At 43.5% G+C, this 15,442-nt stretch overlaps 1 protein-coding gene across 3 annotated transcripts in view; it reads right to left on the bottom strand.

The window, feature by feature from the left end:
• Nucleotides 1-1,728: 1,728 nt before the first annotated feature.
• CTNNA1 (catenin alpha 1) overlaps nt 1,729-15,442 on the bottom strand; it is a 175,488-nt gene continuing 161,774 nt past the window's right edge. For all 3 annotated transcript variants that reach the window (XM_081309444.1, XM_081309445.1, XM_081309446.1), the window contains 7 exons: nt 13,070-13,270; nt 12,261-12,412; nt 7,545-7,655; nt 6,037-6,218; nt 5,782-5,887; nt 3,846-3,980; nt 1,729-2,788 (listed from right to left, as the gene is read on the bottom strand). In XM_081309444.1, coding sequence (XP_081165570.1) covers nt 2,501-2,788; nt 3,846-3,980; nt 5,782-5,887; nt 6,037-6,218; nt 7,545-7,655; nt 12,261-12,412; nt 13,070-13,270 — 1,175 coding nt within the window. In that variant the 3' untranslated portion in view covers nt 1,729-2,500. The remainder of the gene's footprint in view (nt 2,789-3,845; nt 3,981-5,781; nt 5,888-6,036; nt 6,219-7,544; nt 7,656-12,260; nt 12,413-13,069; nt 13,271-15,442) is intronic.

The raw sequence follows: 15,442 nt of genomic DNA on the forward strand, positions 1-15,442 counted from the left end.
GTTGAGGCAGGACACACTTGGCATGTTGAAGGAATGTCAGGGAGACCAGGGACAAAAAGAGAATGATGAAGAATGGTTAGAGAGAAAAGGCCAGAGGGTGCAGAGCCATAGCCATTACTGAAGACCTTGACCTTTACTGAGGGTCTGAAAATCAATGCAAAGTTTGGGCTCAGGGGGAGATGTGAACTGGCTTCTCTCACATGGGCTACAGGCTGCTGCGGGAAGCTGGGTCAGGGAGGCTGCTGCTGGCTGGTAGCCCACCTCCTGGTCGCACCAGCATAGGTCTGTGACCAACAATGTAGCAGCAGTGATGGGGAATCACTTTCCAGATCGGGTTTTAAAAGAACACTGTGGCTTCCATCTGGCTGCTGCTGCTCTCAGATCATTCACTTCAGGGGAAGCCAGCTGCCATGTTGTGAGCTGTTCTTTGGAAGGTCCCACAAAGGCAAGGATCTGAGGCCTCTGCCAACAGCAGCATCAACTAGCTTGAAAGTAGATACCCCACCCCTCCGCCCCACAGTCAAGCTGACACCATAGCCTCAACTGATGTCCTGACTGCCGCGTCATGGTCATGAGACCCTGAACCTTGACCACCCAGCCAAGTTGCTCCCGGGTTCTTGACCTTCAGAAACTGTGCGGTAATAACTATTTGTTTTAGCTGCTGAGTTTTGCAAATCTGTTAAACAGCAATAACTGATTACATGACCCGGAATGTAAACAGAGGTGGTGTAGGAAAAGTAGGAAGATCTTATATTTTAAAGAGATTGTTTTGCTTTTTTGATATTTGGCCAGAGAAATGAGGTGACTAGTAGTGCCAGCTAGTGAGGTGGGGAAAATAGCAAGAAGGGCTTTGGGCATGAGTGGTAGAGGGCAGTGATGGCAGTGTGGTCCAGACGGGTCAAGCTTGAGATGTTATTAGGCATCTAAGTGACAGTTTAAAAGATAGGAATAGAGGCTGAATTAGAAGAGTGAGCATAGACGACAGTGAAAGGAAGAGGCCCAGGTACAGACACGTCCTTCAACACAGAAAAGCTGTTGGTGAAGACAAAACCTGGGGGAGGCATCTGGAAATGGAAGTGCTTTGCGCAAGGACTGGTCCCCCTGACCATTCCTTGGGTGTGGTCAGTGGGATCGTGGAAGAAAAAGCCAGTGTGGCAGTGTGGAAGCAAGAGGGATGATGCTAGAGCAGGCAAGATGACAGCTGACTGAAGTGACAGAACTTACATAAAGGTGACAGTGACAACAGCCATTTCTTTAAGGAGTTTTGACTAAGAAGGGTATGGTTGTTGGGAAGAGACAGGGAGCTAAGGTGAGTTTTTAGTTCTAAGGCACTTATTTTCATGGCATGGTTGAATGTTAAGAAAAAAATGTAGAAAAGAAAGGAAGAATCAATTATGCCTCCAAGGTCTTGATGTGAACCTTGAAGAATGTTCATGTGAGTTCCCAAGATGGAGGTACAGGTTGGGATATTCAACGGGACAAGTGTGTGGCCTGTCATAAGCCAATGAGGCAATACGGCCCTCCCTAAAACTATGGGCATAGTGTCCCTCACTGAGCAACTGTCCCGGGAGAAGATGGGGAGGGCGCAGATGCTATGACAAGTCCAAGAGTATTGTGGTTCTGGTGACTGATACAGGGTTTCTCACACCCTAGGCAAGTGCTGCACCACTGAGCTACAACCCAGTCCCCAAGACACTTCCTGAAAGCAGATACAGTGACTTCAGCCTCTTATATTTGGTTTCATAGTGGACTTTATTGGGAAAAGCTAGTGTAAAAAACATTCAAATTAATAAAATTTAAATAAGACAGTAAAAGTATACCTTGTAGCTATAGTAATCAATGTAGTAATCACAAATAAGGTAAATTCTAAATTATGGCCTAAGCAAACACTATTCATTCTGTCAGGCTTCTATTGCAAGCCTAAGGCAGGAAACACTGCAATTATTAGAAGTGAGCCCAATGATGACTTTGCCTATGCAGCTGGGGAGAAAAAAGCATGTTCAAATTAAGGCATCCCAACATCCCAGCCTGAAAAAAGCAACATTATTATTAATGTTCTGCAGCAGAGTGCATTAGTAATTGTAGCCATGCATTATAATTCTTATTTCATAAAAAATAATCGAGTTTTTTTGTGTGTTTTGTTTTTCATGATATGTTTTTATCCCTTGCAAGACCTTTCTGGGACATTCCTCCTCCACAGTTGAGTCCACTCTCTTTGCTGAGAGAATGGGTATTCCAATCTGATTATTACTAACAAGTTAATGGGGGATTTGCTTTGGTTATGGAATTTTTATTTAAGCTTATAAAAATACAGCTAGAAATATGCTGAATCTAAAAGCATTTTTTGACCAATTTAAACATATCCTGGCAAAATTCACCACCTGGCTGGTTTCAAAATCTTCCTATGTAGGTGTTCTCTACTTAGCAAGTATACTTGAGTGAAGAACGGTGATTGATCTTTAAGAGCCCCCGTGGGTGGGGGCAGGTGGTTAAGGCAGAATTAGATGCTGTCCATGGCTTTGAACTCACTGAGGGCCTGCACAGGGTTCACATGCTTCTTCTGAGATGCCCGCTTAATCTTGGTCTGCGTCTCATCCTGCTTCTCTCTCTTCACCAAGGGCTTCTTCTCAGGTGCCTTCATCTTCCAGGACACGGCAGGAAGGTTGAGGGAAGCCATGCCCTGGGACTTTTGGTATTTGGTGGAGGCTACATAGGATGCCTTCACTGTCTGCACCACAGCATTCATCAAGTTCTTGGCTGCCTGGATCAGGGACATGGCACTGTCCACCTACAAGGCACGAATGGGACAGTAAGGAGTCATATCTGATGGGAATGACCCTCTAGCACCACAATCTGGGCAGGTCCCCAGAGTACAGAATACTGGCCAGCAACCTTGTTTCTGATTGGATACAAAAAGCCTTAAAATACCCATGTTTCAGATCCTCTGACAAAGGAAAGGACGTGTAAGAAAGTATATAGGTCATCATCATCTTGCCTTCTTCCACCCCGCAAACATTCGTTCACAAAACAAACACTGGAGGTGGATTGGCATCTATCTTTTTGACACTGAGTGACTGAAGAACTAGAAGCACTGAGGAGGAATCCAGTCAGGCCCCTATCTGACCAATATACCCATTCCCCCTCTGCTTTCAGGCATCTCCTCCCTCATTTTAGAGAATCTCTAAAAGAGACTGCTCCATAGAAGACAGATGAGTAAAGGGTGTCAATATGTTCAATTTTTTTTTTTTGGGGGGGGGGGCAGTATTTGGCCTTGTGTATGTTACCCAAGCACTCTGCCACCTTTTTAGAGACAGAGTCTTGCTAAGGTGCTTAGGCCTGCCTCAGCCTCCTGAGCAGCTGGGATTATAGTTGTGTCTCATTGTGCCTGGCTGAAAATTCCTTTTAAAGGAAATTCCATGGGATTAACAGAAGTTGTGGGGACTCAGCAAAACAAGGTGAGGAGGACCCAAAATTGAGACCTGATTAACAGGAAAAAGAATAGCTACAATTCTGCACTTTTGGTAGAAGAAAGCAGACTGTCTACTTTGCAATTTCTGAAGAGGCTTAATTCTTCTCTGGGAAAGATAGATAAAAAATATTTTTCCCAATGAGTGGCCAGCTCTGGTAGTGGCTGTAGCTATCACTAATCATGCCATGCTAAACAGAGCTGCAATTCTGCAGGGAGATGTGCAGCTTGTGGCCTCCGGGGACCAAGAGAGAACTTGGGAGTTTCTGCCTAGCACATGTTCTCCAAGTGAGGAGTTTATATAGATAGACTAGAGGCTGCTTTCATTTTAGACATAGTAGTAAGAAAAGGTGGTGAGCAGGAATACACTAACACTTACCCCAGAGACAACAAGTTCTCCACCAAGGTTCTGGACCTCAGCCTTGACTTTGCTGCAGATGTTGAGCTGGTGGCAGTAGAGGGCAATGCGTTGCAGGTAGGCCAGCAGGTCCTGCTTGCAGGCTGAGTCTGGACACTGAGGGGAGAACAAACTCAGCAGGCTCAATAACACTGCAAGCCCAGTGACAGCACCCCACCCTAGGGCCAGTTCTGAAAGTTTCCTCTCCTCTTGCTGGAGCAAAGGGCAAGAGAGATAAATTACCCAGTTATTTGGGGTGTTCACATCCCTAGTCCACTTGGCTCAAGGAAAGAGGCAAGTCCCCTCGGGGAGCCCTAATTGTGCTGCATAGCATGGGACATAAAGACTTCCTGAGCCCTCCTTTCACTAACTCCACAACTTGGAAGAAACCACCACTGCCAAGGATTCAATTTTTTAATAGGGAGGAAGCATATGGCCCTAAAAAATCTCAGCAAGAGCCTGATTACATAGAAAAGAATGTGTTAAGTTACGGACACTACCCAATCAAACAAATAGCTCTTCTGCCATGAAGCTTTTTACTTGCCCAGTTTTGGGTGCAAATATTAAACAGCCAATGATAGGAGACATTCACTTAAGGCAAAGATGGAGGATGAATAAGTAAACCAAAGCAAGAAACCTTGACCAAATACAGGGAAACAGTGGCCCTGCCCAGCTCCTGATACTGTTGAATCTCAGGTTGCTTTACCTAAAGGAGGAATCCTCACACCTCTCAAATGTTTGAAACACTTTCTTCCGATGAGACTGGGGCCTCACTGTGAACAAGAGTTGTATAAAATGAGGCTTGTAGTTCATTCTGGAGACTGAATTTTTTTCTAAGCAGGCCTTGTGTTTTATGATGGCAGTGTTGGTAGCTGCATGCAGAATAGGGTGAAGACAGGAAAGAGCAGGAAGGGAGAGGCCATGGTGGTCAAGATAGGTGGAATGGAGCTCTAGATAGAGCTGTTAATTTCAACAGGAAAAACTTTGATGGTGTCACTAGAAGCAACAAGGCTTCTTACTGGGTGGTATGAAGGATGATTTCAGAATATTTGCTTTGAGTAATGAGGGGCAGCTGTCACTCATCTGGCAGTAGATGAGGCTGAAAGTTTGAATAATTCAGAGAAAAGAATGTGGAGGGAAAAATTAGCTTCTCTGATAAGTCTTAGAGCACCACAGGAAATGTTCCAGGAGATAGAAGCATAGTTTTCTGACCTATTACTATGAGGGAATAAAGGGATGAAACTGCTGGTTGAGAACAGGCAATACAAAGAACATGGAAGTCTGTCCCCAGCTAGGCACAGCAGCATTTCAAAATGCTGCTGGCCAATGGAGTGGGTTTGTTTTGTTTGGGGGTGGGAGGGTCCCCATGCTGGGGATTCTTTCACACAGCTAGGCAAGCACTGACACTTTTAAAGGTCTCCCTAAATTGGCCCAGGCTGGCCTTGAATTTGTGATTCTCCTGCCTTAGTCTCCTGAGTAGCTGGATTACAGATGTGCACTACCCCACCCCACTAGGGCTCCTGATTTTTATATGAAATAAACCGTGAGAGAGATACATGTGTTTCTAGTGTGTTAGGGTTGGCAGAATCAGTTTCTGCTCAGACCTGAAGTTCTTAAGAACTGAGAAATAAATAAATCAACAGCAAGTGTTCATTGTATATTAACTGAGATGAATTCTAATGGGAACCAGACCTAGCTCCTCAGATTTGTCAAAGACAATACAGGAAAAAAAAAAAAAAAGACAATACAGGAATACAGAAATCCTTAGAAATTTATGGTGGGATTAAAATAGGTCAGAACAATTTTTGGATAAAGAAGAGTGCTATGATCACTAATGGCCACCTCAGCAATAGGTCAATCTGGACTGTCTGAGCCTAGGATAAGCTCAGAGATAAGTTCAGGAAAGTTCGTCACTTACGTGATCTGCGATGGTTCGGCCAAGTTTATCCATCCTGGATCCTGCCTCAGCAATTTTCTTGGCAGCACTAATCACATCTGATGTATTTTTGAGTGGTCCTTTACCTCTGAAAAACGAGAACAAGGATCCCTGTCCATGACACCCCCGCAGGGTCAGAGATGAACAGAACAGAAGATGTCTTACAAAGCAACCTGGCCTTTGGGGAAGAAAACTATCCTGTCTCCTATCAGCCCGCCAGGGTGGGGTGCTGCTCACCGGGTAAAGTCAGTCATCTCCATCATAATCATACACATCTGCTTGGCCAGCACGATGATGTCGTTGCCACTGTCATCCCATTTAGACACTTCTGCATCCAGCTTGCTTTTTTCTTCCTGGAAACTGGCCACCTGTTCCGCAATCTTTGCTTTTTGCTCCTGGGGAAGCTGAGCCATGATTGCCTACAATAAGAAGTACAGAAAGCTCTTATGTAAAGAGTGTGAAGTTCTCACAGTGCATTAGCCAAGAATATCTCCAACAGGCAGTGTATGACATAGGTTGGATAATGCTTTAATAGGGTTCATTTTTCCTGAAGGGCTATTTCTTCTCATTTTTTACTGACATTTATGGCAGCCTAAATTCCCAAACCACTTTCAAGAGCAAGATTTAGTGTGCAGGAAAAGAGCATGAGAGGGGTAGAAGCTAGTGTGGAACTTTCACAATCACATCTATGTAGGAACAGAAACTGGTTTAAATTTGGTTTAATTCTTTAAAAGTTTTATCTTCTGGGCTGGGGATGTGGCTCAAGCGGTAGCGCGCTCGCCTGGCATGCGTGCGGCCCGGGTTCGATCCTCAGCACCACATACAAACAAAGATGTTGTGTCCGCCGAGAACTAAAAAATAAATATTAAAAATTCTCTCTCTCTTTAAAAAAATAAAAAGTTTTATCTTCTGCCTCCCAGAAAATGAGAGAAGGCGATAAAGAAGGTGTGGAGCTCATTCAGAGCCTGCGGGCTCCGAATGGACATGTCCAAGTTTTCAAAGTATATCAGAAGTAGCTTTAGGATGTTAATTTTGAAGAGAAACGCAGAGAAGAATTTGCTGAGGAACATAAATTCTAGTGGAACATACATTAAGCGGCTATCTGACAGCCACTTAAACCATGTTAAAGCAGCACCTGGAGCCCTCAAGGCCACAGGCCCAGGGCCAAGGCTCTGCCTCTTCGTTTCCTGAAGTGTTCGTGCCTGAGCAGGACTTAAAACATGACATGGTCACTGCTCAAGATGGATTTCCAAAGAGTTAAAAAAAAAAAAAAAATCTCCATAGAAATATTTCTTGGTGTCCTTCCAAAAACAAATGCTATTGATTGAAGATTTAATGACTTGAATGCAATGACTGACTGGTTTTCTTGAATGTACCACTGTTATTTTTTTAAACTCATGAATAATTAAAATAACTCATATCCATGGTATCAGTGAGCTGGGCAAAGGCAGCAATCTTTTTCAAACTTCACAATCCTTTTAACAAACGTTGCATTGACTAGATCCTAAGCCTTTTCTGACCCAGAGATCTATCACAAACCAGAACCCTAGGGCACAGCTGAGGAGGAGGCCCATGTTCCTGCTCTGCTTCCAGTTGAACAGCAGGTGCCACAACTTAGGTTAACTTCAGTCCTACTGTTAGAGAAAAATACTGAGTGTTTTCCTGGAAGAGAAAAAGGCAAGGCTTGAAAGGGACAGGAAAGGTCTGCAGAACAAGTTAAAATGCCCCAAGGAGCACTTCCTTACCCGTGCACTTTGGCCAGCTATCAGCTGGTCATCTTCTGTCTGGACGCTCGTCCTGCTTCTGACATCAAAATCTTCTGTCTCAAAGTCAGAGTCATCCAACTCCTCAGGGGTCTGCCACCAAGACAGAGATTGTGAGTCAGACACAACCCTGGGCCTCCAACAACACTGTTTCCTGGCCAAAAGCATGAAGGACCCAGAATTCTGGGATTTAAGGTGCAGATTTCCAAACACTAACAGGTAATTAAAATCACTCATCATTCCTGTATGGGCCCCACATCAGCACTTCCTAAAAAAGGCTTCTTTCACAGGGGGCAGAGCTTAATTCTTCGTAACACAGATTTATATATAAATATATTTATATATAAATGTACAATTTCTTTGTATGATATATGGCTTGCTCCCCTCCCTGTTTTTGAGACAGGGTCTCACTATGTTGCTCTGATTGGTCTCAAACTTCTGGGCTCAAGAGATCATTTCGCCTCAACGTCTCAAGCAGCTAGAACTATGAAGTGCACAACTAGCTGGTTTTCATTTGAAACGTTATTTTTCCAACAGCTGCTTCTGAAGACAAAGGTGAGAACTATTGTTGGTGGAAAAGGTCTTAAAAATAGGGGTGTTTTCTACAGTATTAATCAGACTAATAGAACTTTCCTACTTTTTGACAAAAAGAAAATAACATAAAATTAATACTGGACTTTCTCTTAGGGAATGAAAGACTCTTAAGGAGTAAAAATAGGCAATGTATTCTAAAGTTTTGTAGATTTTTAAAAAAAACTTTTATCAAAGGAAAAGAGGCAAGTAAGGGTTCAGTAAATTCCAAATGGACTCTTATTGGTTTTAGCTCTTTGCTTAAATTATGAAATAAAGTCTTATTTTACACAAACTATCAGCCTCATGATTAGCTACTTGAAACACAGTGTTGTCTTCCAGGAGTTATCAGAAAGGGGGCAGCAAGTGGAACAGCTGGGATTGGCGCTCAGCCTAGCCAGCTGGCCTGTGACAAGAGGGCAGCAAGGTGAAGCCCTCATCTGCACCTGTCCCTCACCCAAGCCCAGGGCAGGGGCTTGTTGTAAGGTTCAAATGGAGAACATGTGAGAAGTGCTCAGAAACCAACAAGAGCATCAAAGGTTCTGACATGTGCAAAGGCTGGGCTCCTCCCTGAATAAGACAAAGTAAGAATGGTATATGTCACACAAGGTACCAGAGAGCACATCAACATTGAGACCCTTGGGTCCTGCTGATTTTATGGCACAAAATTTGATGCCACCACTGGTGATTTTAATGCTGTGGTCACAAATATCTTTAGTGTTGTGCACTCAGGGGCTTTTCAAAGCAGGGTCTCCTAACATCATCTCTAACCTCCCCCAACCACCCATCACAGACCAAAGAACTACTCCTGCCAAGAAAACCAGTAACTCCTTTTCTAATATTCAAATATCCACTGAGGTTGAGTATCTAAGGCCCTATTCTGGGCCTTAGAGATAACAAAATGACACAAAGATACCTGTTCTTTACATAATCTAACGAGAACAGTGGCAACAAACTAATAAGTGAAATACATACAAATGTTATAAATAAATAGAGCAGTGAAGGGAAACTGGGTAGTCAGGAAAGGTCTCCTAAGGCAGTGCTGTGGGAAGGTGAAGGGAGATGGAGGAGGAATGTTTGCCTGGGGAAGCAGATGAATAGCAAGGAGGCCACAAAAGAGGGACTTGGCTCACTGCTTGGAGTAAAGGGGACAGCAACAGGACACGAGGATGGAAAGGCAACAGAATCAGATCCCAGAAGGCTTCACAGGCCAGTGTAAGAATTGAGTGATGGCAGCTTTTGGAGAGTTCAAAGCAGTGGATGACATGATCTAACCAAAGCTTGAAGGCATCACTCTGGCTGCTCTCAGACAATGAGACTGTAGGCATCTCCAGATGGACCAGGTGACAGATGCTGGGGGCTTGTTCAGATTCTCTATCAGGAAGGAAAAGCCAGTAAGACCAGATGAGAGGTATGCAACAGAGAGAACTTAAGGAGAATCCAAGGTTTGGCCTGAATGTGGACGATGATGTTGTGATCAAGGTAAGAAGCTTGGGCATAACAAGTGCTCAGGGAGTGGGCAAGTCAGCTACACAAGCTACACATTGGAGAGTCAGCTTCTCAGTGTTGGCCAGGGACTTCCCAACAGCCCCATCAATGTTAGTGAGATGAAAAACCAACAAAGAGAAGGAAAAGGGCCAAGAGATTTCTTTCCCCTCTTACTATGGAATAACCAACAGAAAAAGTAGATGAAGTAAGGTAATGAACATGGAATCTCATGCCTGCTGCAGGGATGGCCTCAGCCAGGAGCATAATCAGGGATGTCCGTGGTACCAAAAGGAAGCCATGGGGCACAAGCACAGGGGAAAGACTTCCAAGTGCCTCATTATCCTGAGTGGAATCAGCAAAAAGGCCACATTAGGAAATGGGGGCTCAGGTGTGGGAGGGCTGAGAAGAGCAAGGAAGTATGAAACAGCTATAGACTCTAGGCTAGAATTGGGAGATGGACAACTGATACTGGGCACCAAGGGCCCACACGTGGTCATGGCTTCAGTGACCTCGGTCAGGGTGGCTGTATTAATCTGTACCATACCCAGCAAGAGAGTGCAGGACTTCACTAGGACTACATTTTGCAAAGTATGAATAAGGAAGAGGGGAAATGGATATGACCCAGACTCAAAATTAATAAATGAATGAACCAAGGACCTGAGGGTTGAATGCAAATAACAAGTGGGGAGACCATCCAACTAAAGTATTGGTGAACTCAAAGGACTGTTCTGAGTCACAGTACTGGAAGGAGTAGGTTGAACACTGAAACTGGGATAATGGAGGGGGTGTAGATACTGGTAGTGACGTGGCTAAGGCATGGCTATGGAAGTGAAGTTGAAGTAGGGGAATTATGAGACAGAAATAGGGATGTAGAGCAGAACAGCAAGTGAGAAGCTAAATCACAGTGTCTCCAAATGTCTCATCCTTGCATAAGCACTCTTGGCTACCTCACTTTTGTCCTGAAAGGCTTCCCTGTATATTCTATCACTCTTCACATGCCTGTTGTCCAGAGGAAGTTCTGTTAAGACCTTTGTCATTCTTTAGTCCCAGCACAGCTATCAACATGGTAAGAACAGCCATTAGGTGCCAGGCCCTTGTGGAACCCATCAATTACACTGTCTCTGTAAAACCATCAAAGCCACCATTACCTCCATTTTTAAAAGAAGAAATCAGCATCAAGAGAGACGAGGGAATTCATTGGATGAAGAACTCAAGCTTCCTGCCTGCTCTTACGAAGTGGTTTCTCACAACCAAGACAGCACTACAGGGCCTGAAGCATCTCTTAGATGAACACAGCGTCAACCCTCTTCAACCCATTCTGGCTCAGCCTCAGGCATTCAGCCACACCTCTGCCATTAGGGCTTTTTTTTTTTTTTTTCAGTTGGAGATGGACACAATGTCTTTATTTGTTTATCTTTACGTGGTACTGAGGATCGAACCCAGGGCCTCACACGTGCTAGGCAAGCCCTCTACCACTGAGCCACAACTCTAGCCCTGCCATTAGGGCTTTTAAAATTCTATTTCTAGATGTATGCTAATATGGAAAGAACCTTGGCAAAATGTACATCACCACTGGTATACACGACCTTGGAACCCTCACACACTGCTGTACCAGGCTTTAGCTGAATGTGGGTTCCTTAGCACAGCAGCAGGAATAAAGACAGCAAAGCCTCCATCAGCTGGGGCCCCACCAATACATGCAGATGAGCCTGGAGCCTGCATGAGCACCATCAATGCACCTGTGCAGCAGGCAGATGCCATATTCCACATGCCTGCTCTGCAGTTACAGCAAGGGCCATCCAGTTGGCCCAGAGAAGAACGTTCATGGACCCTGTCTCCTCAGACTCCAGAGCAACATGCTTATGCTCTCAGCAGCATGCAAGGGATCAACTGCTGTGGGACAGACAGCCAGGACAGCTAGGCCCAGCACCATAGGGGTGTACTAGGGTGGGGTTGGTAGTTTCTAAAACTGGTTGGTTTATGCCCCAGAAGAGGCCAAGGACTTTCTTGCAGCAATGAGAACTGCTATTTCCTTGGAGAAGACTGGTTAAACAAGGAGGCAGTATACCCTAAGATTCTAGCATCCTGCCTAAAAGTCTAGCATATCCCTTCCAGGAGGGACACTTAATGTAAACAATAACTTTAGCCTATGTTAAGGAAATACTTCCTTCTCTAAAATTAACTTAAGTATTTCTGTAGTTTCCCCTCCAATTAAAGCCAAAGCCACACACTACAGTAACTGCCCTAAATTAAGTCTTCAAGGCCAACTCATGCTAGCTCCCCTTCTCAGCCCAAATTTGGGCTGTTAGTTAACAGTCATTTTATTTACTTATTTGCTTTTTAAATGTTATTTACTTTTTAGTTGTAGATGCACACAACACCTTTATTTATATGTGGTGCTGAGGATCGAACCCAGGGCCTCGCACATGCTAGGTGAGTGCTCTACTGCTGAGTCACAACCCCAGCCCCTTAACAGTCATTTTAGACAACATAATTAAATATATCTCATTCTAACAGCTTTTAGATTCATGGTTTTAATATATTGCCACTGCATCTGCTGAGTTCCAGAATGACGCATAGCTCAAGTTTAGCATATGATAAGAAAGAGGCTGTTAAAATGTCTGGAATGCAGTTACTCACCCTTATCATCAGTACTGCTTTCCTGATATCCCGGATACCATCATAAACCAGGCGAGAGGCATCAATAAACTCATTCTCATCCATGGGCTGAGCAGGGTCTGAGCTGAGGGCTTCTACAGCTGCTTCCACTTGCTCTGTGAAACGAGGCATGACTGAAGAGAAAAAAACAGGGCAGGTTGCACTAGTGAGCAGACAGCATCCTACCAACCTTCCCTGAATCCTCAAGTCAGAAAAGTCAAGGCTCATAAGGAGACTGTACTTCTCCCCATGTGAACAGTATTTATTGGTGAGGTAAATTAAGTGCAGTATTTACAAAGACTCATATAATCATTGTCTCTCAACAAACTGCAATACAGGGTTTGGATGCTTGGGAACTTGAAGTGTGAGACTAACTTGAGGCCGTGTTTAAGAATAGGGCATGGTGGTGCATGTCTGTAACCCTAGCAACTCAGGAGGTTGAGACGGCCTCAGTGTCCCAATACCAAGAAGATGGGGGGGAAAAAGGATGAGAAAAATAAAACCATTAATTTAGTATTTACTCATTAATGGGATACTTAACTCAGAAGTTCATCTTAAATAGTATGTTTGGGATTTGTTCCTTGTTTATCCATGATCACCCATGATATGTTCCTGTGAAGCCTGACTTTGGCAGACTAGCTTCCCACAAGTGTGGTGTACTACCCAGAACCTGTAAGACCAGAGCCAAGTTTTCACTTCCTTTTTCCTAACTACAGGGCCCAGGCTAACAAAATGATAGCCTGCCCTACCACGGCCGTGTGTGAAGCACTATGGAGGGAGAGTTCCCGCACCTGTATTGGAGAGCAGCTTGGTGGCTTCCAGAACTTTCTCTGTGTAGACTCCTGGCTCATAGTTGTCCATCTCTGAGGTGACTACATGAATGACCCGGGCTGCCCGACCTCGAATTGCACCAGCTGTGCGGTCCAGACCATCCACATCTTTCTCTTGGAGAGCAATGACACATTTGTTCACATCTTCCAAAATGTGATTCTCTGAGAAACAAGCAAAAAGCTGAATGAGGAAGGGGGCCTTTCACTAGAAGACAATCATTATAACTTGGTATCTGTCATTTACTGATTTTGTGCTTGGTGCCAACCACAATGTCAAATACTTTGTGCACCACTTCACTGAGGGTACCAGATCAACTGTTCCATAGAAACTTAACCTATGGTCACTACCAAGAGTAACACTCTTCATTCCAGGTTTTTAAAGAAGAAATGCCCATCTTTTAGGCACTATTGTTTTATAAGACATGCAGAAAATTCTTATCACAGAAACTTTAAGAACTCCTCTTCCTTTACTAATTTCACTGACCACACATTCTGAAATCTCAATCAGAAGGACATGAGTTGACGGTTAGGCTTTATCCATCCAGTCTCCACTCTCCCGCCAGGAGATGCTACTCATATTCAGAAGCCAGTATATAGCCCTGAGAAAGAAGTGCTGGAAAGCAAGTTTAAGCCTCCTCTGGAGGAGGCTGATGGAGCGAAGTATTTAGGAACCCTCTCATGGTACATAGATGGGTTGGGTCTATTGTGATATCTGCAGGACCCCTAGAGGGGGGAAACCTGTGAATTCTGTTAGACTGACAAGAAGTTCCTCCAAGTCAAAGTGGGATGTGGAAGGTTCAAAAGTATTCTCCTCAAAGCAAAAAGCTTAAAACTGATTTTCAAGAACCTCAGAGCAACTGAGCACAGTGGCTCATACCTATAATTCCTATGTAATCACAGATACTGGGGAGGTCATGTCAGGAGGATTACAAGTGTGAGGCCAGTCTCAGCAACTTAGCAAGACCCTATTTCAACATAAAAAGGGATGGGGCTGTAGCTTTTTCCCAGTCTATATGATTGTGTGTTCCTGCTGTGCTGATTATATATGTATGTGTGTATAAAATTTTTCTTTCATCTTAACTGCTTTCTTCATTTATTATTTAGCTTTAGAATAAGGCTTTGGTTGGGGATAAAATTTTACATGGGTATGATTTGTTTTGATCTTATTTTTGACTGCTTATACCTTGTTTTTTGTTCTTTTTATTAAGCTTTCTTCAGTCTCTTCCCCCACTAATAGCCAAACTGTCCGGTTCCCTCTTCCTCTGCTTTATTACTTTTAGTTATGTACTACTCCTCCTTTATATCTATCATCTGCTACCTGCTTTTCCTCTGTTCACTTTTAAATATATCCAAAATTTCTCTTGCCATCCTACTCTATTTTTTCTCTTAAGAACCTGTATCCCACTAGCTGATAGAATTTCACAGTTTATGTAATTCCTACCCCATTTGTGTTTTTGTGATTATTAATACAGTGGATGAGGTAGTGGACATCTGCTATTTAATGTCTGATCTAGTTCATGGTTACTTATTATTGGTGCTGATGTTAAATGCTGACCCCACCATTCCTCTACAGGTGCTAGCTAATTCATGTTATAGATGTCAAAGTAGACACAGGACATTTATTTTAAGGCTCAACAATGATTGCTAACATTAATGCTATAACTTGCTCCCCCTTTCTCTAAGAGGGGCTGGGAAGTGATTAGGATACTTCAAGTTCACAGATTGGAGATCCTGCTGCTGAGCAACACTCAACAAATCAACCACAAAACAGCAAACCTCACTCGATATATGAGCTAGCCCTGCTAGAGCCTCAACACTATCTCAACACAGAGAATAAGGGAGACAAAAAAAGCAATGACCAGGCCCCAAATAGGAACAACTAGAGAGAGACCTCAGGTTCTACTCCTAGATATCAACTCATTTGTTAATAGAACAAAACAACCACCACCACCAAAAAAAAAAAAAAAAAAAAAAAAAAAAACTACATACCAAAGGACAAATGCATAAAAATAAAGAGGAAATTATCTCAACTGATAGAAGTCATGAAGAAACAGGCAAACATCTCCCCAAAATTCACAATCCCCCAAAGGAACTGATATATATGGAAGTGAATGAAATCCCAGAGACAGGCTATAAAATGATAAACTAAAAAGATCTAGGGAACAAGTTAAGAGCAAATACAGGAGGTAAAAGCACATTTCAATAAGGAAATGGAGATACTGAAAAGAAACCAATCAAAATCCTGGAAATGATAGAGACACATGAATTAAATTATCACTTGGAAGTGTCACTAAACAGATTAGGCTGTCTAGAAAACAATTTCAGATTTTCAAC

Source organism: Spermophilus citellus (genome assembly GCF_964194105.1).
Source record: "Spermophilus citellus genome assembly, chromosome: 1".
Lineage (NCBI taxonomy): Eukaryota > Metazoa > Chordata > Mammalia > Rodentia > Sciuridae > Spermophilus > Spermophilus citellus.